At 42.1% G+C, this 25343-nt stretch overlaps 2 protein-coding genes across 2 annotated transcripts in view; one reads left to right on the top strand and one right to left on the bottom strand.

Annotated features, from left to right (window-relative positions):
* The first annotated feature begins 3879 nt into the window (after positions 1–3879).
* Positions 3880–5963, top strand: Wdr5b (WD repeat domain 5B). The gene has a single exon (XM_008842939.3). It carries the CDS (start codon positions 4281–4283, stop codon positions 5265–5267), a length of 987 nt encoding a protein of 328 aa, XP_008841161.1. The 5' UTR covers positions 3880–4280; the 3' UTR covers positions 5268–5963.
* Positions 5964–7702: 1739 nt separating this feature from the next.
* Fam162a (family with sequence similarity 162 member A) overlaps positions 7703–25343 on the bottom strand; it is a 22037-nt gene continuing 4396 nt past the window's right edge. Inside the window, exons 2-5 of the mRNA XM_008842938.3 lie at positions 14195–14317; positions 11671–11779; positions 9387–9495; positions 7703–7940 (exon numbers count right to left, since the gene is read on the bottom strand). Coding sequence (XP_008841160.1) covers positions 7848–7940; positions 9387–9495; positions 11671–11779; positions 14195–14317 — 434 coding nt within the window. The 3' untranslated portion in view covers positions 7703–7847. The remainder of the gene's footprint in view (positions 7941–9386; positions 9496–11670; positions 11780–14194; positions 14318–25343) is intronic.

Genomic DNA, 25343 nt, shown 5'->3' with positions numbered 1-25343 from the left:
TGAGTAATTATCACTGTATTATACATGACCAAATACAGGATGAATTACTTTGCTCCAATGTCACAATCCTTAGATACTGGCTGTCAAAGGGAGAAAAGGTTTACAAGTTCTGTGTTTCTTCATGGTCATGTGACAGAACTAGATTTTCAGCAGCCATAGGTGGTCAAACCTTTTGTGTTGGACCATTCTTCCTCACACTTCCTCCTCACCAATACTTAAAAATGACTGACTCACATATGTTTCTTTTAGTTTACATAGTCAGATGAGTAGACCCTCTCATCCCCACCCAGCTTTCCCTTGTGCATATCCAGGCAAGAATAACAGAAGTTTAAAAAGGACCTGAAGTTTACAAAAGGAAACATTGTTATTACAGAAGTCGGTTACTTCAAAACGAGAGAATGCAAGAACATACTGGATTTATTCTGCAGGCTAATAAGTAACCCATGTTTGAGATATAGCAGATGTACCTCTTCTGGCATATTTTACAGTTAAATTTTTGTTGATCCAACTTATGTGGAAGCATGTGGTTAAGCTCTTGAGATTTTCCACTTTCACACACTGCATGTATGCAGGAGAGTGTTTCCTTTACTCATTCCTCCAGTCTGGGGCAGGTGAGTAGAAACAAAAGATTGTGAGTCTCTGCCCCATGACTACTTCACTCTTTTTTGAGATTTTAGTCAGTGTTTGGGGCATTTTTTGAGGGGTGGGGGCTGAGAGGGGTTTTTTGCTTTTTTTCCTAAATAGAGAAATTTAAAGCATAGCATAGCCTCATTCCTGCAAGCTGTGTTATCTATAGTACAAAATTGCTGGGTTTACAAATTTACTATATAGCTTGGGTGGTGGTTGTCTGTATTTTATCTACATGGTGAGGGGCATTTTTAAAATAGGGTCTCATGAAGCTTAGACTGACTCCAAACTCCCTGTGTAGCTGAAGATAACTTTGAACTTTTGGTCTTCCTGCTTCCATGTTGCAAGTGCTGGGATCACAGGTATGTACTACCACACCTAACTTTGTGTTGCTGGGGATTGAACCCAAGACTTGTGTGTGCTAGGCAAGCACTCTACCAACTGAGCTGCATTCCCAGCTTCACATTTTTGTTTTTTAATATTTTTATGTGTATGGGTGTATTGCCTGCATTATATGTGAGTGCACCCATGTTGTGCAGTGCCACGGAGGTCAGAAGAGGGCTTTGGATTCCCCTGGAACTGGAGTTAAGGACTGTTTGTAGCCAGCATATGAGTGCTGGGAATCAAACCCGGGTCCTCAGCAAGAGCAGTCAGTGATCTTAACCTCTGAGCCATCTCTCCAGCCCCAAGACATTTTTATTTTTTTAAAATATTTTTTACATTAGGTATATGAGTGTATTGCTTGCATGTATGTGAGTGCACCTGTGTCATGCAACGCCCACAGAAGTCAGAAGAAGGTGTTGAATCCCCTGGAACTGGAGTTACAGTTGTTGGCCACATGTGGGTGCTGAGATTCACACCCGGGTGCTCTGCAAGAGCAACTAGTGCTCTTAACCTCTGAGCCATCTGTCCAGCCCCTTCACCTACATTGTTTAAACATCATTCTCTATAATTGAAAATAAGTATATGGTATCTTCCATGCTTGTAAATATTTGCAGAAAATAAAGCTATACTGCAGATACAGCTCCGTGGTTTAAGAGCACTAGCTACTCTTGCAGAGAACTGGAGCTAGGGTCCATATGGTGGCTAACTTCAGTTCCATGGTGTCCAACACCCTCTTCTGGCTTCCACTGGCATTGCATAACATGCAAGCAAAACACTTCCACACAGAAAAAAATTGAAATACCCAGTCTTAGATGATATTCTATGGCAGTGTCCTGTTTAGCCCAATATTTATAAGTGATGTGAGAACTGGATTTAGTAGTAAAAGTTGCTTTAAGGGAGTCCATGAAGGCCATTTTTAATGTAGGAATCACTCTCAGGCCATGGTTCAGCCTGGCACACACCTAAAAAAATTTTTTTTTAAAAGGTCCATCATTTCCATTTAGAAACTTTACTGAAGAGCAAGGAGGATAAACCTTTTTGCCATAAATGAGTGACTTCTAGGAAAACCTATGGAAACTTAAGAACTGTTGAGTGATGAAACTGTACTACGGAACCCCAGGTCCCCTGTTTGTACAGTTTCCAAGCCCACTCCTCCCAAAGAACTTTGTGATTTTTCTCGTCATTTGTAAGAACTGTGATGTTGGGATAGCTTAATATTACATTAACCCTCTATTCATAGCTTTGATTTTCATTATGGAAGGTCCTGATGCTCTTTGTAAAGAAGGCCTACTATACATCAAGGAAATTTTAATTTTTCCCCAGTACTTTCTTAATCCTATTAACACATTCTTTTTGGGGGGTGGGGAGGGATCAGAGACAGTCTCACTTTGTAACTGGAACCAGAGATCTACCTGCCTCTCCCCAGTGCTGAGATTAAAGGTTACCACACCAGATCTTACCAATAGTCTCCCCCCCCCCCCCTTTTTTTTTTTTTCTTGGTCCTTTTGAGACAGGGTCTCCCTGTAGCCCCAGCTGTCCTGGAACTTACTATGTAGACCAGGCTGGCCTTGAACTCACAGAGATCCGCCTTTGCCTTCCAAATGCTGGGATTAAATGTTTCTCAAGCTTGTAAACTATGTAATAAATATCCTAGAACCAATATCCTGTAAATAGTATTGATGTTTTCCCTTTGGTTTGTTAGAAAATAGATTTACTCGAGTTATTTGAAATAAAGTCTAAATCTTAATGCAATGTGCTTTAAGGTGAGTTAGTAAAAATGGAAATAATTTTGAATTGATAAGAGAATTGAGTTTGAGAGAAGAGGTAGCGTTTAGTCGGAATTTGTTGAGTATGGAGCTTCATGCCTGTAGTCGTCTCACAAGATTGGATTGGGATCGCCATGAGCTTGTCCAAGCCAGCCTGGACTACAGTGTAAGAAGCTGTCCCAATAAAAAGGCCAGTGAGATGGCTTATTGGGTAAAGGTCCCTGTCACCAAAACTGATGCCCCAATTTTGATCCCCAGGACGCACCTGGAAGGATAGAACCAACTCTGAAAAGTCCTCTGACCTCCAAACTCGAGTTGAGTGCACCCAACCTCACACAGATGTTATGAAACTAAGTTTGGTGAGAAGGCTTATCGGTTAAGAACAGTTGTTCTTCCAGGGGCCTAGTTTGGATCCCAGGACCCGTGTCATGCAGCAGTCAGGCGGTAAAGTGGTTGCGAACTAACTCCAGTACTCCGGAAACCAAGGCAGGAGGATTGCCTTCAGTTCCAGGCCAGCCTGGGCTACAGTGAAACTGGCTGAACGCTCCTCCCCCTGTTCCCCCATAGTGCACACCTGGAATCCCAGCACTTGGGAAGTGGAGTTTTGAGGATCCGGAATTCTAGGTCCCGATTTCAAAAAACGGGAGGCGGGTGGGTGTGCGCTAAAGCAGGGTAAAGTTTTCCAGAGTGCTGCAGCGTAGTTTCATGGTGATCTTGTAGCAAGGTAAAGTCAGTAATAAACACTTCTTACACTTCTTCAGCGTTAATTACAGGGGCTAAAAACCAAAGGTTTGCTGATTTCTCTTGGGATAGCACTGAGATTTAGAATCTTTCCTGAGCGTCTTTAAAGCCAGTAGTCTTGGAATCGACATGGGTTGTAGCATCACAACCGACGCGGACCGAGCCTGCGCCCCAAAGATGGGCCGGCGGCTGAGGGACGTCAGCACCGCCGCCCCTCCCCGCACCAGCGGCTACGCTCGGGGGCCGCCCAACCCGGGCCGGGCCTGCAGGGCGGCACCGGGCCTCTGCGCAGGCACCCGCAGGCATGGCGCATTGGCCACTACGGCTCCGGCGTGCTGGGCGGGGCGGGCCTCGGAGAGCGCTTGGCCTGGGCCCGGTTTCCGGTGGCTGCGGAGCGGCGGAAGCGGTTTTCTGTTGGAAGCGGTGATGGGTCAACCTCAGTGCGTGGTCTGGTGAGGGTGCTCACGGTCCCCAGGCCTTTCGGGGGAGGGGAGGGACAGGGCTTTGCGTGAAGACCCCCTCCCTCGCCTGCATTTGGAGCGCTTCCTACTTTAACTGAGTACCCAGCACTCGAGATCGGGTTCTCGGGCATTTAACAGAAGGAAGGAAAAACGGTCCACAGCGTGCTGCTGATTCAGTCCTTACCTTAAAGACAGCCCCATGTTAACATCAGAGCCGTGTGCGTTTGAATGTCCCGTTTTCCCTTCTGCGAGGTTCGGGGTCTGGCGCCCAACCTAACCATAGTTTTGGAGCCTCAGAGCCATGGCAAACAAGGATCCAGCAAACACAGAGGCGCACACGGACCTCTCATCTGCCAACCTGCGCAAAGTGCCTCAAAAACCGAACTATGCGCTCAAATTCACTCTTGTGGGGCATACGGAGGCAGTTTCATCAGTTAAATTTAGTCCTAATGGAGAATGGCTAGCAAGTTCTTCAGCTGATAAGCTCATTATAATTTGGGGGGCATATGATGGGAAATACGAGAAAACACTCCATGGCCACAGCCTGGAAATATCAGATGTTGCTTGGTCTTCAGATTCTAGTCGTCTCGTTTCTGCCTCAGATGATAAAACTCTGAAGATATGGGATGTGACATCTGGAAAGTGCTTGAAAACACTGAAGGGGCACAGTAATTTCGTCTTCTGCTGTAGTTTCAACCCACCATCCAACCTCATCGTTTCAGGATCTTTCGACGAATGTGTGAAAATATGGGAGGTGAAAACAGGGAAGTGCCTTAAGACTTTGTGGGCTCATTCTGACCCAGTTTCTGCCGTACATTTTAACAGTAATGGGTCCTTGATAGTATCAGGTAGCTATGATGGTCTGTGTAGGATCTGGGACGCTGCATCAGGCCAGTGTTTAAAAACACTCATTAATGATGGTAACCCTCCTGTGTCTTTTGTAACGTTTTCTCCAAATGGCAAATATATTCTCACTGCAACTCTGGACAATACTCTGCGACTGTGGGACTATAGCAGAGGCAGATGCCTGAAGACATACACTGGTCATAAAAGTGAGAAATACTGCATATTTGTCCATTTTTCAGTTACAGGTGGAAAATGGATTGTGTCAGGCTCCGAGGATAACATGGTTTATATTTGGGACATTCAGACTAAAGAGATTGTACAGAAATTGCAGGGTCACACGGATGTTGTGATCTCAGCAGCTTGTCACCCTACAGAAAACATCATCGCATCAGCAGCCTTAGAGAATGACAAAACAATTAAACTGTGGATGTGTGATTACTAGTCTTTGGAAGCCAACTGAGTGAAGCTAAGTTAGTCCAAACAAAACAGAATTTTGGTATGGTTTTGTATTTCTTTTAGAACTGCCTTTGATAGTAAGATTTTGAGACTTACAAATTTTGAAAATGAAATCATTGGAAAAGCTTGTTTAGGAGGACCTGGGGCTTCTGACTTCTGATTGGCGTTGGTGTTTGTCCCTGGACAGGTTCCCATTCTTTCCCTCTGGGGGGCTGCAGTGAGATGAGTGTGTCTGACAGGCTGAGGGGAGCAAGAGTTCAAGATTTCTGGTTTGGGAGGCCTAGGGAGGTAACAAGAGGACTGGAGGTGTATGTTACATGCTATCTGCATATTTGGGTGTTATCCTACATCATGGGATATTGTCAAAGGAATCAGATTTGTCAAGATGGGAAAACCTAAGTCATGGTCATGTTCATTCTAAAAATAGAGCATTTTTATTATCATTTTATGTCTGCGTGTGCATGCGGGGTGCCACAGAGCACCATGCACATTTTAAAAATGTAATAAAAATTAAAAATTCTTCAAACTATCATATTGACAAAAAAGTTTAATGCTCCCCTATATCAACTGTATACACATAGGGCTTTAGAAAATACAAGGTGGCCGGGCATGGTGGCACACACCTTTAATCCCAGCACTCGAGAGGCAGAGGCAGGCGGATCTCTGCGAGTTCAAGGCCAGCCCGTTCAAGGCCAGCCTGGTCTACATAGCAAGTTCCAGGCCAGCTGGGGCTACATTTTAAAAAAAAAAAAAAAAAAAAAAAAAAAAAAACAAGGTAAAATATATATGGTAGAAAATGGTTTCTGCCCACTTTACCTATCAAGACTTGAAAAACATGCAAACAAAAAGCATTAAGAAATGATGCTATAGTATTTTAACTGAAAACAAAGGCAAAATTTTGTCTGAGGAATGTTGTTATTAGAATTACTACTAGGGTATGACTGCTCAGATATTACTTAAGTATGCTGAAAGATGTAGGATCAGCTAGAAACGGGTTCAAAATTTTGACCAAGAAACTTAAATTTGGGTGGGCAAGATGGCTCAGCAGGTAAAGGTGCCTGCTGCCATGCTTGATGGCCTGAGTTCCATCCTAGGGATGCACATGGTGGAGAGAACTAGGGATGCACATGGTGGAGAGAACTGACTCCCTCAGGTTGTCTTTAACCTCCACAACACATGTGCATCCATATACACATACACAAATATTTTTAAAATTAAACTTAAATTTAACCCATAAATAGCCACTGTATTATTGATAGAAAATGACATAATGAAAAATGATTTCATGAATTCTTGGTGTATGTTAATCATGAGCTCTAGTTTAACGAAACATTTTTATTACAATCTACAAGATACACACTTTAAAATGTTCTTCAGCAACTAAAAATGGCATTGGTATATGAAGCAACAGTCCTTATTTTTAAAAGTACCATGTTGGAAATCTATGCATACATGAAACATTGGCATGGGGAAGAGAATGTACCAAAATAAACTAATTTTCTAAAACTACGTAAGAAACACTGCTTTTTTGATAATAAATTTGCAATTGATAAAAATCATAGTATTTGATACCTAAAAAGAAGCTACGGTGAAATGACAGAATATGGACAGGCATCATCATTACCAGCACTAGATGAAGTTCTAGGTAGTGTGTTCCACTTTACTGCATGTTTTATTGTTTCCCAAAGAATTGTCCATACTGCTTTTTAACATCTCAATTCTGAGAACTAGTGTGTTGAGATGGCTATAGTGACCTGTCATCTGTGAATTCTAGCAAGGCATGTGCAAATAAGTGAAATGTTTGTAACAGAAACCAGCATGCCCACCTGATACCACAAAGATGAAACTGTAAGTGAAGTGCATACTGGGTGTAAATGCTTACCTTCAACACTAACAAGTCTCATTTAGGATGACACTTTCCTAAGTGAGAGATTTCGTTCCCCTGGCAGTAAGAAAGGGAATGAAAACCAGCCCATGGAACTGGGCAGTGACAGCTGGCCCCTAGCAACTCCATGATTAACTTCTCATAAACTCAGGGCCAGACTACTCTCAAGATCTTGCCCGGACCTTCTCAGAACCTCCTAAAAGCCTGTCTTCTGGCATGCTGGATGATAGTGTGTGGTCTGGCTGTTTTCAGGGCTCTCAGGAGCCAGCCTCCCCAAAGGCTGGCTTCCAAGATGCACTTGGGCAGTGTACACAGTTGGTCATCATCTCCAGAAATAGTACCCAGAAGAGAAACCTAGAAACTCTTGGCCTTTGAAGATCAACTTTGGTATGTGAATAAAAGATAGGGTAGTTGATTCTCTAAAGAAGAGTTAATATATTAAAGTTGAAAATTAGTTGCTTTACTTTGCACTTTCTCCAAAAAGCTGGGAAGGCTACATTTTACTTGATCAAAGCCATAAAACATCAACCAGTCAGTCATTCTTTAAGAAAATTTATTTGTTCCTCTACAGCAGAAATAGGGAAATGGCATAAATTTGTGCAAAACATGTATTTATGAAGCAAATCTCTTATCACACCCTTTTTATGCAGGTGCACATCATTCCTGCATTTCCAGACACTTCTACTCAGTCTTGGCCTTCATAGCGGCTTCCTCTCTCAGACGAGCTTTCTTTTCCAAGTTCAAGCTTGTTAAAGACTCATGTCTTTTCACAGCCTAAAATGAAACAAAATTGAAGACAGCAGGTTAACTCTGGCAATACAGGTGTGTGAAGTGGTCCCCTGCCTAAACACGGCCCAGCAATGTCCTTCAGGCACCTTTGACTGCCTCTGTTGCTCCGAAGTCCAGCAGCCTATCTGAGCAAGAGACCAGGACACGCCTCTCCTTTCTCCACATCCTTAGCCTCTCTCCTTCCCTTACACTTTGTGAGCCTCCATGTGGGTGCTGGGAACTGAACCCAGATCCTCTGCAAGAGCAGCCAGTGCTGAGCCATCTCTCCAGTCCTGATTTTATTTATTTTTTATGTGTATGATTGCTTTGCCATATATGTATGTTATGTATGTCAGTGCACAGTGCACTATGTTCAGTGCATAGTGCACTATGTACATGCCTGGTGCCTGCAGAGGCCAGAAGAGGGCATCAGATCCCCTGGAACTGAAGTTACAAGCAGTTGTCAAGTGCCATGTAGGTGCTGAGAACTGAACCCAGGTCCTCTGCAATTGCAGCAAGCGCTCTTAACCACTGAGCCATCTCTCATGCTCCCAAAGTAAATAAATCTTGCTCTTTTTGTTTTGGTTTTTTTGAGACAGGGTCTCCCTTGTAACTCTGGCTGGCCTGGAACTCACTATGTATGTAGACCAGGCTGGCCTCTATCTCACAGAGATCTGCCTGTCTCTGCTTCCCCAGTGTTGGGATTAAAGGCGTGTGCCACCACACTTGACAGTAAATTATCTTAACAAAATAGTGTAATATGACATTTGGAAACATTCAATATTGGATCTAAATTTTTATCTCTCCACTTACTAGCTATGTGAGTTAGCTTCAAGTTTCTTCTTTATAAAACATGGTAATAAGAAAACCTATCCCTCAGGTTCTTAGGGTTACTACGGTGGGTAAATGAGTAGAACGGCTGCTGCTACATAGTAAACCCAGTAACTGGGAGCAATTTTAGTTAGTCTAGGTCCAAATTATTCCCTTGGCATTAGGGAGATGTGTGGCCTTGGGAAAACTACTAAAACTTAAAAGAATTTTTTTTTTCAATCTATTATTTATTTTGTTATGTGTGCCTATGTGTGTGGTTGCGGGTGCACACATGCCACGGAGAGCATACAGGGGTCAGACGACAAGTCTCAGGAGCCGATTCTCTCCTGCCACCGTGTGAGATCCAGGGATCAAACTCAGATTGTGAGGCCTGTACAAAAGCACATCTACCTGCTGAGCATCTCACAGCTGCCTCAACTAATAGTAGTACCTGTTTAACAGTACTGTTGTAAGGTTCAAGTGAGCTAATAGCTCACAAAGTATCTGGAATGCATTAAGTATTCAATTAATGAATCGTAGAGTGCAGCTTCCTCTTCTTAGAGAGTAACGTAAAGCCAATCACTGCCTTCCTCCATATTCTTTGTAGAAAGCATGCAGAGGCAGAGGGGGCTCGACACTCACCTTCTTGCCCTCCATCACCATATAGATGCATCCTGCCACTGTCAGGGCAATCATTATGTAGCTGATCTTTACCCGGAGCTTGTTCTTTGCAGCATCAAGCATCTCAAACCTATTAATGCAATGAGAAAACATTATTAACCTTTTTCTGAACTTACAGCAGGATAAAAAGCTCTGTGTATCACAGTGATGTCTATAAATACAGAAAAGATGCTAGAACCTGGGGACCTAATAACATCCTGGAGAGGATGGGTCAAGTTCACAACTTTTTTTTTGAGATACGGGTCTTTCTTGCTATATAGTCCAGGCTGGCCTTGAACTCATGCTTCAGCCTCAGCCCCCACAAAAGCCTTACTATGAACTTAACTTCTAACAAGAAGCACAATTAAGAAAGTAAACAGGAGAGAACTAATATGTTCTGTATAATCCAGCTTTTTGCCCCGTCTTAAAACAAGAATAGATCTGAGACTATCTGAACCAGTGAAATGATTCTTTAAATGGTCTCTTAATCTTTTAATCAGTTTTGCTAAAACTGAAGGACAATAAAAAAGGCCACACATATCCACACTCCACCCAAAGAAAAGGAAATTAAGCATCACCTACTCAGAAATATACTAGCACACAAGGATAAGCAATTGCCGGGGCCCAGGATCTTGGAATCAATGAGAAGGCAGACAAGATGTTCCACAGCAAACTCTCTACAGCCCCAATCAGCCCCTTCATGCTGGTATATACAATCTTGTTTTTGCTGGGATAGTCAAGAGAAATCAGGGCACAGGCAAAAACTTGATGCCACTGTTATTTCTGGCATAGTCTTATTTTTCAGAAGAGGACACTACAAGTTAAGAAGGGGCTTTCCTGCTGAAATAATTCTAATGAAAATAATGTACTATCTAATTTGACTAGCAGGAGCAAGAGGATCCTGTTTAAAGCAGACATTGTCCATCTGTCTGCAAAGGATGTCTACATGAACCCAGATCTTTTTCAATCATGACTTGAAATTAGAGCTAGAAGGCCCAAGATCTGTTTGCTGACAGGACACTTGCCTGAAGTTCCTAGCAAGTGGATGCCCACTGTGGCTCACATGCCCAACAGTTGGGGTCTTTAGCATGGGGCAGACAATGCTTCTAGTTGGGCTTTCCATCGCTACAACAAATACCTAAGACAACCTAAAGAGGAAAGGTTTATTTTTGGTTCCGTTTTCTAGGTTTCTGTACGAGATTAATTAGTCCTACTGCTTTGGACTGGTATTGAGCAGGAGCATGGGAGGGCACAGTGATGTTTACCTTGGCAGGAAGCAAAAGAGATGAAGAGGGGGAGACTGGGGCCCCCTGAGGCTCCCATGGGGCCTCATCACCTCCCAAAAGCACCACACTTGGGATCAAGGCTTTTAACACATGGACATTATGGGGACATTTAAGATCCAAACTAAAGCACTGAAATACCTTTACACTGAAGGTTGAATCTTGAGTTGACTTTGTAGAATACAGTTATTATCACTAATTGATACCTAATTGATATGACCAGCTTAAAAAGAAACTAAAAAAGAGAGTATCACTGTTTTCATTTCAATAGCTAGCAGATGAAGCCAAACCCAGCTGACTTCATGAGAGCTGTTCACTTGAGAGACCTGAGTGACTCCATCTTGGATAAAACCTCCATAGGACTGACCCAGCCCTGGGCCCTGTTCCAAGAAAAACCACAATACTTGGAACTTGGAACAGATAGAGAACAACTTCCCCGCCAATGGTCAATTAACCAGGGACAGGAAAGTACTAACGGTCCAGATATCTTTTCAGAGTTCCTGAAGTCAGCAGTTTATGGTTTGGCACTGAGCTACAACCAATCAGATGCTTGCCAGGCTGAAGACCCCCTACTCCCCTACTTGCTGAACTTGCTGAAATAAACCTATAAAAACCTCTGTCTCCCAAAGCAAGGGGTCTCACATCTGAGATCCGCTGAGTCGGTGACAGAGTGGCCCAAGCTTAAGCTTGTAACAATAAAAGAACCCTTGTGTATTTGCATCGGTCAGCTCCTTGGAGGTCTTTGGGGTCTCATGAACTGGGCACAACACACTGATTACTAGGTAGCAAACTAAGAGGAGAAAGGTTTTCCAGCACTGTTTTTGTTCTGGGTACTTGCCAAAGATGAAAAACACTTAGAGAATGAAACATGTTTCCAAGTTTGGTTGAAAAGTTTTAAACAAAACTCAAAGGTACACTGCGTTTCCCTTAAAGCAGATCAGTGAGAAATAAAGCCTGCTTACAACCCTTAGTTCAGCACTCACGAGATGGTCTCTGGAATTTCCTCTTCCTTTTTGAAGCGCCCTGCCCATATCAGCATCTTCTTCTCCATATCCGTGGGTTTGTGTAATGGCACTCTATGGGTGTAAGTGTCTGTGAGAGAAACCAGAGGAGAAATCTTGCTTGACATTATAACTTTCAAATACAGCAACAGGAAAAAAAATGCTGTTTGTACTTCTCAGTTATTCATTTAACAGAAACACTAAAAAACTTCATAGCAAGAGCTTTATGTTTATGTGAACGGGATTTCATAGGATGCCTTGTTTTTCAAGTGACAGTCCACAATGCCATGAGGACTGAGGTAAAATATAAGCCCTAGCTACTGGAAAGTGAAAAAACACCATGAGAAAAGATAGGACTGTGAGATGAACTAAGAAGGGACAGAAGAGCTTGCTTGACTCTAGTAGAGTAAGAAAAGACTGCATGCTAAGATTAGATTAAAAGACCTTGAAGACCATGCTAGGGAATTTGGAATTGATTTGGGAGGTATATTTTGAGGCAAAGAAGATGTTACTAATCTTAATAGTCACACTGGATAGAAAAGGGGAAGGGAGGATGATAAGACAGCAGGTAAGGAGTCCACATGGGAGCTCTAATATAAAGGTGAGATGATACACGTCCTTTGACTGCTAGCTACATGTCACTTCCTGCCCATCACCACACCTGTGCTTTCACCTCAGAAGACAACAGCAAGAACAACAGGAAAGCCATCAGATAAAAAGAACCACCAAAGCAAGAGCTCTACAAGTACAGACATGGGGCTGCTATAGTCTCACCTTTCCATCTCTCCAGCACTTGGCACACTTTTCCTTATACTTCTTTCCTAAAATGTTAAATACTATATACCCCTTGAGAATCAAGATTTAGAAGCCGGGCACAATGGCACATGCCTGTGATCCCAGCACTTGGGGGTGGAAAGAAGGCAGGAGGATTGTGTTTGAGGCTAGTGAACTGGAGGCCATGCTAGGTTACACAAGACACTGTTTCAAAAACCAAAACAAAAGGAAAGTATAGATATGAAAAAAGCAAAAATTAATATTAAAACCATCCTTTGGGGCTGGAGAGATGGCTCAGAGGTTAAGAGCACTGATTGCTCTTTCAGAGGACCTGGGTTAGGTTCCCAGCACCCATATGGTGGCTACACACCATCCTTAACTCCAGTTCCAGGGGAATCTGAAACCTTCTTCTGACCTCCACAGCATTGCTCGACACGGGTACACTCACATACATGCAGGCAATACACTCATACACATAAAATAAAAATAAATAAAATATTAAAAATCCTTAATTCTATTATCATAGGGTGGCCAGTATATTTTAATTCTGGTATGTTCCTCAGCTTTAGCTTGTACTTACATACAATATAAAATTTGATATCCTGCTTTGTTCATTAATGTATAACATTTTCCACACTACTGCATGGTGTTTATGAGTAACATTTCCAATGGCTGTGTGATTGATATCAAGTAGACAAAGCACGTGTTATTCCTAACTCTGTGTGTGTGTGTGTGTGTGTGTGTGTGTGTATAAACCATCTGTATATGCCAAGCTTCTTTCATATATTTTGATTATTCCTTAGGCAAAGTGTATAAATATTTTTAAACCTTTAAGCAAGTGAGATCTGCATAGTCTATGTATATTTCCATGAAGAAGCAAAAGAGATCTGCTGGGACACCCTAGCTTGTATGCTACACTCCTCCTCAAAGGGGTAAGTGACGAGAGTTTGAGTTAGGGACATTGAACCAGAAACGGCTGAAGTTAGTATCTAAGTCATAGCTTAGCCTAATTATATTTTGTCCAAAACATAACCTCTTGATCTGACTTCATCCTTGGAGGTAAAGAGAGTTTCTAGATCACTATTTACTTTTGTGCATTAATATGCCTTAGCAAGAAAGAGATGAAAAATGGCAAAAGAGGAAAATGTAGAAATTGTTGTACTTGGGCTTGTCTTGGTCAGTCAAGTGCTTGCCAGGCAAGCATGAGAACATGAGTTCAATCCCCACTACCTACTTGAAAAAAAGCTAGGTGTGGAGGTACACACTTAAGAATCCCAGCACTAGAGAAGCAGAGACAGGAGGATCCCTTGGGTTGCTAGTCAGCCAGTCTTCCCAAACTGGGGAGTTCCATACTGAAGGAAAGCCCTTGTCTCAAAATAGAAAGCGTCAGGCTGGGCATGGTGGAGCATGCCATTAGTCTCAGCACACAGGCATTCTGAGGCTACAGGGAGACCCTGTCTGAAAAAAGCCAAAAAACGAAACAAAACAATAATAAAGTGGCGAATTACTGAGGAAGACATGTGATGTCAATCTCTGACCTCCACATGCACACATATGAACGTGTACACAACACAAAGAAATAACTGTGCATGTGTACATATACAATATGGGAGGCAAAGCCAGAAAACTGAGCATGACATAGGAACCCTATGCCTACCTCTTCAGGATCTTTTGATTTCAATTACTCTGCAGGGGAGCTACATATGGCAGAAATGGAGCAATAAAAACTTACGGGTTGGTGTTTTGGGGCTTTCCTGTGGTTTGGTGCAAAATCCATTCATTGTCTTGAAATCAGAATTTCTGGTAAACCTTAGAGACGAGGAAGCATTTCTTTCATATAACCTAAAACAATTTCCTGGAATAGTGAGAAAAATATTTCAGGGAGAGAAAATTTCATGTTTTCTCATGAGAAATGCCTGCAAGTTGCTTGATGCAGTTGTGCACACATGTAATCCAATACTCAGGAGGTAGAAACAGGAGGACAATCACAAATTTGAGGTCAACCTGGGGTATACAACGAATTCTAGGCCATCCAGGGCTACAAAACAAGACCATGGATACCCCCCCACACACACACACAAGGAGGGTAATGTCTGGAAGTTTCCATTTATACAAATTGGCTCATGAAAGTTGGAAATGTTGGTGTACACTTGTAATCTCAGCACTTGGGAGGTTAAGGCAGAAGGATTTTGAATTTAAGGCCACCTGGAGCTGCATAGTGAGTTCAAGGTGTGCCTGAGCTACTGGGTCTCAAAAAAAATAGGCAAACCAAACAAAAATTCAGCTGTTTTAGAAAATAAGTAGAAGTTAGCTCACTTAGAAAATACAATATATACTATATGTAAAACATGCAAGATATATATGTAGGATATAAAACATACTATTTAAGGTGCTATGCTTGGTGCTATTTTAAAATATAAATGCTTTGCTGATTAAGAAATTAGACATTTCCAGCATAATTATTGGCTGTAGAGTTTATGTAAGTACTTTTCATATATATCTAGTTATGATGATTATGACCATGGTAGTATCATGTATTGTTGTGCCTGGCTATTTAGGTCAATATTTCAAACCCCCAAAATGATAAACCAAGTCACTATGCATACTTACATATAGGTTTATACATTTATATAAGGATGCATGTAACTTCTTTTTTAAATTAAATTCAAAGCACATATAGATGACATTACAAGCCTCCATGTACTCAACACCTACCTATCTTCAACATTTATCTGGTCAGTATCTATTGTCTCACTCAAACCTTTACTCCCCACTTTATTATATTCATTCATTTTATTTATTTTTTTGAGACAGGATCTCCCTGTAGCTCCAGCTGGCCTGAAACTCACTATGTAGACCAGGATGGCCTTTATCTTACAGAGATCTACCTGCCTCTGTCTCCCAAGTTCTGGGACTAAAGGCATACACCACCATGCCTGGTCTCCGAGTTCCAGGACAGCTGGGGCTACAGGGAGACCCTGTCTCAAAAAGACCAAAAAAAAAAAAAAAAAAAAAAAAAAAAAAAATCCCAAGCATTGTATTAGTTCTTCCATAAGCACTTCATCTCAAAATAACTTCAAGAATTGTATAGAAAATATCACGTAAATAAGTGCTACTGCATACCAGCAAATTACAATGAAATCATATTCAATTTCCCAAAACAGGCTCATCTTTTAAATAGTTTATTTATTCTAAATGTATACATTCATTGAATAGAGTTGATGCTTCTTGCCAGGTGTGGTTGTGCACACCTTTAATTCTAGCACCTAGGAGGCAGAGGTCAGCCAGGTCTACATAGCAAATTCCAGGCTAGCAAGGAATACACAGTGAGATCCTGTCTTAAAACACCAACCAAACAACAAAAATCCCTAGAAAGATTCAAGTCGGGAGTTTTTAGTGGTTATATATTTCTTTAAAAAAATTTTTTTAATCTTATTTTTATTTTATTCATGTGTTTTACCTGCATGTATGTAAGCATGCCTATGTCATGCAATGCCCACAGAAGCCAGAAGAGGGCACTGGATCCCCTAGAACTGGAGTTATGGACAGTTGTTAGCTGCCATGTGGGTGCTGGGAACTGAACCCAGGTCCTCTGCAAGAGTAGCCAGTGCTCTTAACTGCTGAGCCATCTCTCCAGCCCCAGGCTATATATACTTCTTATTGCACTACACAGAGTCATGTGTTGCTGGACATAGTGGCACATGCCTGTAATTGAGAACTTGGCAAGCAGAGGCAGGAGGATCAGATGTTTGAGGTCACTCTGCTACATAAAGAGTTGGAGAGGCCAGCTGGGACTACATGGGACCCTTATAAACTTCCTCATCAACCTTTCATCTAAATAGTTTTAGCAGCAAAGGTAATTGTTCCCTATTCTATCATTTCATCATGGATTTCAAGATGGTACTCTTTTTCACATTATTTGGTTTTCCTTGGGTACAAATTTTATAGGAAATGTGGGATTGATTCCCTAGTCTTTATTTGCCATTTACACGAATAAAAACTGCATTTTAACATGTGCGATGCTCCAGTCCACTTCAGTTATTCTTTTTAGCCTTCAAGTGTTCTCATGTTGGTTAGGAGGGACCCTTTGAAGTTAGCTCCCGAGTCCTTTCAATATGTGCTCAGTAGTCACTGACAGCTTCCTGACTCTCTGACAAGATGTTCCAGACCCATTTTGACTGCTCCTTGCTCCTAATTTTATTTCACATTCCTCCAAAGGGATTCTGAAGAATGCTTTTAGAGACCTGATGGAACACTCATGGCTTGTCACCATTCCTAAGCCTTTTTGGTGAACAAATCTAGGAAATGCATTATCTTCTTAAAAGGATACTTTTAAGAAATGCATTTTGGTTAGAAACTTTCACTTTCAGCATGAATAATTTAACTAATCAATGATTAAACAGAATTAAAAGCAGACACACCCAGAAGCAGTTTTGTTGATGAGAGCAAGAGAAAAGGGGAGTCATCCAAGTATGAAGTCAGCACACTAGTACAAACAGCAGTACAAGCTTCTGAGAGCCAGAAGACCCAGGATAGGCCTTAGTCCCAAGTCATCGGGAAAAGGGAGCACTAGGAAGAGCAGCAGCAAAGGAAGGAAAGCTAGGCAGGCACCAGTGATAAATCGGAGCTGGGTCCTGGCACTCTCTGATGCTCTGGAAGGCAGAAAAGATCAAAACTTGTCTTTTGTGAAACAGAGTGGGCCCTCACACCTCTGTGATAAAAAGCAAATTTGCTAGAGGATAAAAGGATGGCCTTCTCAAGTTCTGGGGTCTCACAGCCTCTCTGAGACTTGAGCAGTGGGGGAGGGGGTGTTTTTCATCAGCCCAGAAAACACTGTTTCCTCCTTCCCCTAACCCTAGGGACACACTGACTGGGATATGAGACTGTGGTTTCCTTGTGATGTCTTTGTCTGCCTTGGTATCAGGAAAAGTGGCCTCATTAAATGAACTGGGAAATGACCCTTCTAATTTTTTTTTAAGTTTTGAGATGGGATCTCACTATGTAGCCTAAGTTGGCCTCAAAAGCTCAATCCTCCTGCCTCAGCCTCCCAAGTGTTAGGATGACAGGTGTGTAACAACCACACCCTGCTTGAAAGAGGTTTTCTTTCTTTCTATCCCCCTCCCCGTCTCTTGCCTCTCCTCTCCTTTGCTTTTTTGCCCTGCATGCAAGGTAAGTACTTTACATTGAGTCGTGTCTCTGGCCCTTTCCTCTGCTATTTTTATTTTTAATTTTACGTGTATGAATGTATTGCGTGCATGCATGTTAAGTGCACCCGTGTCATGCAGTGTCTGCAGAGGTGTGAGATCCCCTGGAACTGGAGTTAGGACAGTTGTTAGCCGCCATGTGGGTGCTGGGAATCAAACACAGGTCCTCTGCAAGAGCAGCCAGTGCACTTAACAGCTGAGCCATCTCTCTAGCCTTCCTCTGCTATTTTTTGTTATTGTTTTAGTTTTTTTTTTTGTTTTTTTTTTTTTAAAGACAGGCTTTCCCTGGAGCCCCAGTTAGCCTAGAAATCACTATGTAGACCAGGCTGGCCTTGACCTCACAGAGATTCAACTGCCTGCCTCCCAAGTGCTAGGTCCTCTGCTATTTTTTAAAGAGCTTGTGAGGTTATAATTTTCTTTGAAGTGTTTTGTTCAGATTTTTAAAATTTATTTTTGACTAATTTTCAGTAAGTTTTGTTTTTTCAGATGTGCCCACTTCATCTAGCTTATGTAATCTTTGGCATATAATTGTTTATAGTATTACCTTGCATTCGTCTATGTGGCCACAGTAATCTCTGCTTAGTTTTATGGTTGGTCAATAATTAGTAAATCTGTGAGCCTTTGTTGAAGGGCTCTGAGCAGCTGCTGGAGCATGCCTTCTATGCTCATGCAGGCAGTTTACCACACTGTCTTTGCCTAGGATTCCTGCTTGCACAGCGCCTAAATGTGTCACACAAGTTTTGAGACTTCTTAGGTCTTTCCTGGGGCTTATATTCTTGCACATCCCATATACCAGAGCTTTTCAGAAATCAGAATAAACACCTTTCCCTTTTAAACACTTTTCATTTGATTCTTATTTTACCAAACTACTATCCCCTCCATGATATGTGAACAAGTACCACTGTTTTCCAAAACACTCTCAGAGTACTTTTCAACTCTACTCCTAACATGGTCAGGTGTTCCAACAAAGGTAGCCATGTAACTGTAAGGATGTGAGAAAGGCCTATCAGAGTCTTCAACAGTCCACAGGATTGAGACAAAAGCATTTACTGCTGACAGTCTCAAACTTTAGTGTCTATCAGAGTTAGCTGCATACCTGCTTAAAACAAATCATACAGGTACTAACTTTTAGGATGGCTTTGAACTTACAGTTAATCATCTGCCTCTGCTTCCTCAGTGCTAGGATTATACGCATGGACCACCACGGAACATCAGAATGAGCATTTCTTTTTTAAAATTTATTATTCTTATTTTTTGTATGTGAGTGTATTGCTGGCATGAATGTAAGTGCATCCTTGGCATGCAGTGCTCACAGAGGTCAGAAGAGGGCATCCATCCCCTGGAACTGGAATTACAGACAGTTTTTAGCTGCCACGTGGGTGCTGGGAATTGAACCCAGGTCCTCTGCAAGAGCAGCCAGTGCTCTTAACCACTGAACTATCTCTCCAACCCCAGAAATGTACATTTCTAACAACTCCTAGGAGATGGGGCCACAGCAGGACTGCACTTTGAGAACCTAAAGTTCCTCCTCTTAGTTATGGCAAAACATATATAACATAATTTACCATGTTATTACTTTCATAAGTGCACAACTCAGCTGCATTATGTGTATTCACATTGTTGTCCCAACATTACTAACATCCATCCTAAGGCTTTGTCACCCTCCCGAAGAACCCGAGGAAGACATCTTCTGCCATGCCATTCTATTCCTCCTCTCTGGAAGGAACCGACAGGAGGAAGGTCAACTGGCAGCCCACTAGAAGGACTCTGCTCTCTAAAGAGAAAACACGGTACTAGACAGCTGCCCTTTTCTCCAAAGGCTGTTTAGGAGAGCAGAGGACGAACTGTCACTCAGCTCTGTTTCAGCATTAAAAATTAAAACGAAAACTGCTCACATGTACAGTTGCTATCAGCCACACAAATTCATGTTGGAGGTATTTGTTCATTCACTCAACAGGTAATAACTGAGTGCCTACTATGTGAATGGACCAGACACTTCTGTCAGAACAGAGTTAAAAATCTGTGCCAGTATGATTTATATTCTGGTACGAATGCATACACACACGCGTGCGCGCACACACACACACAGAGAGACAGAGAGAGACAGAGAGAGACAGAGACAGACAGACAGAGACAGACTTAGTGCCAGAGAGGAAAAAATAAAAAATAAAAGGGGACATAACATGGATACGTGTTTGAAATAAGTATGTGTGAAATTCTGGAGTAGCCAGGAAAGTCTCTTTGTGAATGTCACTTGTAGTCTTAGTAAAAGGTGAAAGATGTATGTGATCTCAAGATAAACCAGAATATTACTTGTAGTATTAGGGACCACAATGATGCCAGTGCAACCAGAAAGGAGTCAATGGGAAATGAAATAGAATCTGAGATGAGAGGAGCACCCAGGCCAGAGGTGGGGACAGGGATCTGAAGATATGTTTATATAGATCAGAAAACATCTCCCAACTTTTTCTTACTTCCACTTCAGTGTATGATAATTTTTACCTCCCTAAAGCATAAATGCTGATTAAAACATATAAATAATGATCTAATTATATACATTAGAAATTAATAAACCAGTGTAAAAGTAATTTTTAAAATGTTATCACTAAACACAAGCATGAACTGCTTAATATTGGCTTTTATAATTATAACATAATGGAGCACAAATAAGCCCAAGCTTCATTAAGACCTTCCTTTTCTATCTCAAAGAGATGAAACACATTGCCCTTGACATCCAAGACAGAAATTTCCATTCTCTGGTGGATCACAATTACAAACATAGAAACCAAAAGAAAAACAGCCTTTTAACCCTGTGGGTACACTGGAAGTGGTGTCTGTCCCTGACTGACCAATGTTGTGTCCCCAGAGTCCTAGCAGGAAGTTGAAATGAAGCTTCACAGCTGTCTATAAGGCTCTGACCAGCAAATTGCTGGCAACTTCTAAAGAACAGAGATCCTCAAACTTCAGTATGGATGAGATCAGATACAGATTACTGGGCCCCTCTGCCAGTGTTTCTCACTGAGTAGGAATGGGTAGAACCTGAGGATGTACATTTCTAGCAGTGTCCCAGGTGTGCTGACACAGCCTGTCTAGGGACTCACAATTTTCAAAACCTCTGCCATACAAAGATTACTGCTAGCTGGTGGCTGTAGGGGTTGAGTGGGGTGAGCAGGGGCAAGGCTGGTGCAGGTACTGGCTCCTTTCCTGGTAGCCCTTTTCTGTAAAAAATCCTCTTCAATCCCAGGGGGCTTGGGCAGAGGTGGAGATGCTCTATTTCAGATCTTTATTTCTTTTAGATCCTCTTGGAGATAACCCATCACAATGCAACCTGGAACATGACAAGATGTTGTCAGGTGTATTGCAAATAATCTGTTGTGAGCTGTGAAGTTTGCCAATGTTTACTTTAAAAAATTACAGCATTTGTCAAAATTCACAAAACTGTGCATTAAAAAGAGCTTTAACATTAAAAAACAAACAAACAAACAAACCTTTATCAACCAGAATACTGGAGAATACACATATGCATTTCTACCTCTGCCCACTGGGAAGACTGCAACCCTAACACCTCAGCAGCAATGAGCACACCTTGTTTCAGAACTTGGTTTCCAAATCCCTCTCTCTAGTAAAAGCAATCAGGGCTCCTCGGGGAAAAAACTGCTGATGTACACTAAGGCAGAGGACACACAAGTAGAGCCTGGAAAATCTTTTGATCCAGAAAGCAAAGAACCGTTCAAAAAACAAATGACAGGGAACCTGTAAAAAGACACAAGAACTGATATAAAAAACCCATAAGCTAGAATGATTTGAGAAACAAAGTAAATAATACAGTAACAGGTTTCAAGCCAACCTTGTATGAGTCCATACTAACAGGATGAATAAATAATGGGGAAAGGGGATAAATTTTCCTTCCAGAAAATTTATCCCTACTGGATTCAATTTAGTGACCTGCTCCTAAAGAGAGTATGGAGAGGGAAAACAGTAATTGCCATGCACAAGATGGTATACTTTATCACTATCTAAGCCCTTGGCTGATCTCAAGTGTGACTGGATCGCCTAGGAGGCTTGTTAGAAATGCAGTCAGTTCCGACCCAGACCTACACAATGTAAATCTGCTCTTTGCATGAGAGACCCAGGTGATTCATGAATATTAACTTTTCTTAATTTTTATTTATTATTTTTATTTTATTTGTATGAGTGTGTTGCCTGTATGTATGAGTGCACCCATATCGTGCAATGCCTCAGACATCAGAAGAGGGCTTCAGATTCCCCTGGAACTGCCATGTGGGTGCTGGGAATCAAACCTAGGTCCTCTGCAAGAGCAGTCAGTGCTCTTAACCGCTGAGCCATCTCTCCAGCCCCATGAATATTAACTTTTTGAGATGCAAATAGACACCATATTTCAACGCCTACAAAGGACTTATGAGACCCATGGGGCATATTCTGTCGTCTGGGGTAGTGCTGCCCAGCTTCAGCTAGGAGCTTCCACAGAAGTGCAGCCTCATAGCCCACTCCAAACCTTCAAACTCAGGGACTGGGGTCTGCAAATTTTTTTTATAAGTCTTCTAGGCCCTCAAGTTTGAGAAACTCTGTTCTGGAGAAGTTAATTTCAAACTGCATATTGAAATCACCTTGAAAAAGCTGTCAGTCAGTACATGGGCCCATCCTACACTTAATAAATTTTGATTCCTGGAAGCATGATTCTGCCACCAATGTTTTTCAGGGTCCCCAATAACGGACCAGGCAAGGTAGCACTTGTCTTTAACCCCAGCACTTGGGAGGCAGCAGCAGGGCAAAAAAAGAAAGAAAAGGCTCCAATGAATCTAAGGTACTCCCTCATTTGAGTTCTTCAACAAATTATCATTTATAATTCCTGCTGATCATAGACTATGTGAATGACCAGGGTACAATTGCAAAGCTTAATGCTTTTGTGTCTGGTTGGGTTCGAAATCCCTACACAACAGTTAATTCATTAAGAAGCTCCACTTTTTTTTTTTGTTTGTGTTTTGAGACAGGGCCTTACTATGTAGCTCTGGCTGACCTGCCAACTTGCTATATAGACCAGTCTGGCCTGCCTCTGCCTTCCAAGTGATGGGATTAACCCTCCCATGCCCAGCTTAAAATATTTTTGAAGTTTTAATGATACGTAATGTATGTGTCTGAGGGAGAGGGTTGTGCACATTTGAGTGAAGCCACTCATGGAGTCCAGAAGAATGCACTGTATCCCTTGGAGCTGGAGTTAGGCAGGTCTACACTGCCAGATGTGGGTGCTAGGGGTGGAAATCTGGTCTTCTGCAATAGTACATGCTCTTAACTGGTGAGCCATTTCTCCAGCCCTCTCTAGCTTCTGCAGAGCACGTGGTCTCTAAGGCACACTCTATAGGTAACAACATACAGTGTGCAGTCCTTCAGTTCTAGCTTCTCATGGCTCTGTTTCACACCTCTTCCTCAGCACCTAGCTGTCCTGTGTGTCCCCCAGTGAGTGAGCACAGTCTACAGAGTGATTCCTACCACACTGCTGTGAGACTATTTGCTCAACTACCTCACTCCCTTTCTTAATGTTCCAGGCCAGGAGTTGCCAGGACCTTGGCTGGAAGACGCTGTTTCTGAGACAACAACGTTCCTTTCCCACGGCCCATGGAAAGATTTTTTTAATCAATGTGAATACTTAGCAAAGCAGCAGGAGGGGGGACACCAACATGGAAACTTTCTTCAGGAGGTTCCTCACCACTGCAGCCCAAGTGGGTGATACAAAGAAGGCAAGAGAGCTGAGACTATGGGGACTCAGCTGATGTGAAACACAGTGGGAAGAGGACAGAATGACAGGGTTCTGTGGGGCTGGCTGAACTCCTAATCACCATTTGCAACATTATTTCCATGGGAAAAACTTTCTGGGAAAAAAAAACATACACACACAAAATTTATAAATAAACTCTTGGAACCTGGCCAGCTTTTAAGTTATTAAATTTCTACTAGAATCTCATGGTCAAAATACTGTGAGATAGGGCCATTTCTTGGTCACCTTCTGCCTCCCCAACTTCCCTCTCTAGGCCTTAGCCCTTGACCCTCACTTTATGACAGAAAACAGGCTCCCTTCTCCATCTGTTTTCTGATCCTGCCCAGCAGGCTCAGCAGAACACAAGTCCTTCTTTCTGAAATTCCATCCTTTGATCTGTGATCCTCCGGAGGGACACTGTCTAACCATCACCACTCCATTTCCTTATTGTCTACTCTCCCTGCCAAACAGTGTCACCCCATCTTAAAAACAAACACAACAAACCCTCCTTTACATTATAAAGATAACTCTTGCTTATTACTAAAAATTTGGAGGCTACAAAAAGGTATATTGTGGAAAAGTAAAGACTCCTAATCACAATTCCCAGGGAGAACTTGCTGTATCTCTTTCCAGACATTTCCCTATGTTCATACACAATATGTACTTTCCATAATCTGATACTGTATCTTGCTTATGGTACAAATAAAAATTCCCAGATATCAAAAATACTTTGTTGTTTTTTTGATAGAGTCTCACTGAACAGCCTCAGCTAGCCTAGAACTCGCTCTGTAGCCCAAGCTGGCCTCAAATGCATAGAAATCAACTTGCCTCTGCCTCCTGAGTGCTAGGATTAAAGGTGTGGGATTCTCATATTCTCATTCTCTCTCTCTCTCTTTCTCTCTCTCTCTCTCTGAGTGAGTAAAATGGGGGACTCTATTGCCTAGGCTGGTCTTGGAACTCCTCAGTTCAAGTAAGCCTCTCACCCCAGCCTCCTGAGTATCAACATACATACAGGTTTGATGGTATTTCTGATTATCCTCTACGAACCAAATCCTGGCAGTTGAAAATTACTCCTTAAGGTTCATTATGTAACAGATTGCTTTCCAGGAAGGCAGAATCAATGTGTAGTTCAACCAGTACACAGCAAGAACTCCTGTCTCATTATGACACAGTAACACTCATAGTCCACTATCTTGGACAAAACATTCACTATTTTCAACAGGTCCTAAAAATAAAATATTAATCTTCCTTTCACAGGTGAGATGATTGAGCAGCATGTACGTATTGCCCTCACTTCACTCCCCACTTAATTTTACTATAAAGCTTCTTCCCAAGCAGTTCACTGAAACTGCTACAACTATAGTGGTCCTGGTCTAGGCACATGAATACACTTTAGATTCTCGTAAGTAGCCCATTTTTCTCCACTTTTCCCATCTCTGCAGTCATTTGACTCTACTGACCTTATCCTTCTGCAAGGGTTCAATCCCTGCCAACGTTAGACAGCATATGCCCTTCCTTCACTTCTAATCTCTATAATCTATCTTCTTAAAAAATGTTTAAATATGTGCGTGTGTGTGTGTGTGTGTGTGTAGTCGGGGGACAGGATCTTACTAAGACGTTCAAGCTGGCCTCAGACCCTCCCGCCTCAGGCCCGAGTGCTATGATTACAGGCATGTACTGTCATGCCTGGCTAGTACCTCTAACAGCAGCAACGCTTCTGCAATCCTCCACATGCAAAGCTTCAAGTCCTATCTTAACTTACCAGTGTCTCCTCCCCCAATACTACTATCTTTAAGACATTTCTCTTTTGTCATTTCCATTTTACCTCACCCATGGGTAACTATAGCAGCTTCATGGGTTGCAGTGATGCATCTTGTACATGACTGCCTTGTCAATTTTCCAGA

This window comes from Nannospalax galili, unplaced genomic scaffold (genome assembly GCF_000622305.1).
Source record: "Nannospalax galili isolate Female #2095 unplaced genomic scaffold, S.galili_v1.0 scaffold18, whole genome shotgun sequence".
In the NCBI taxonomy this organism is placed as follows: Eukaryota; Metazoa; Chordata; class Mammalia; order Rodentia; family Spalacidae; genus Nannospalax; species Nannospalax galili.
The sequence above is the reverse complement of the archived record's forward strand: the minus strand, read 5'-3'. Positions and strand labels throughout refer to the sequence as shown.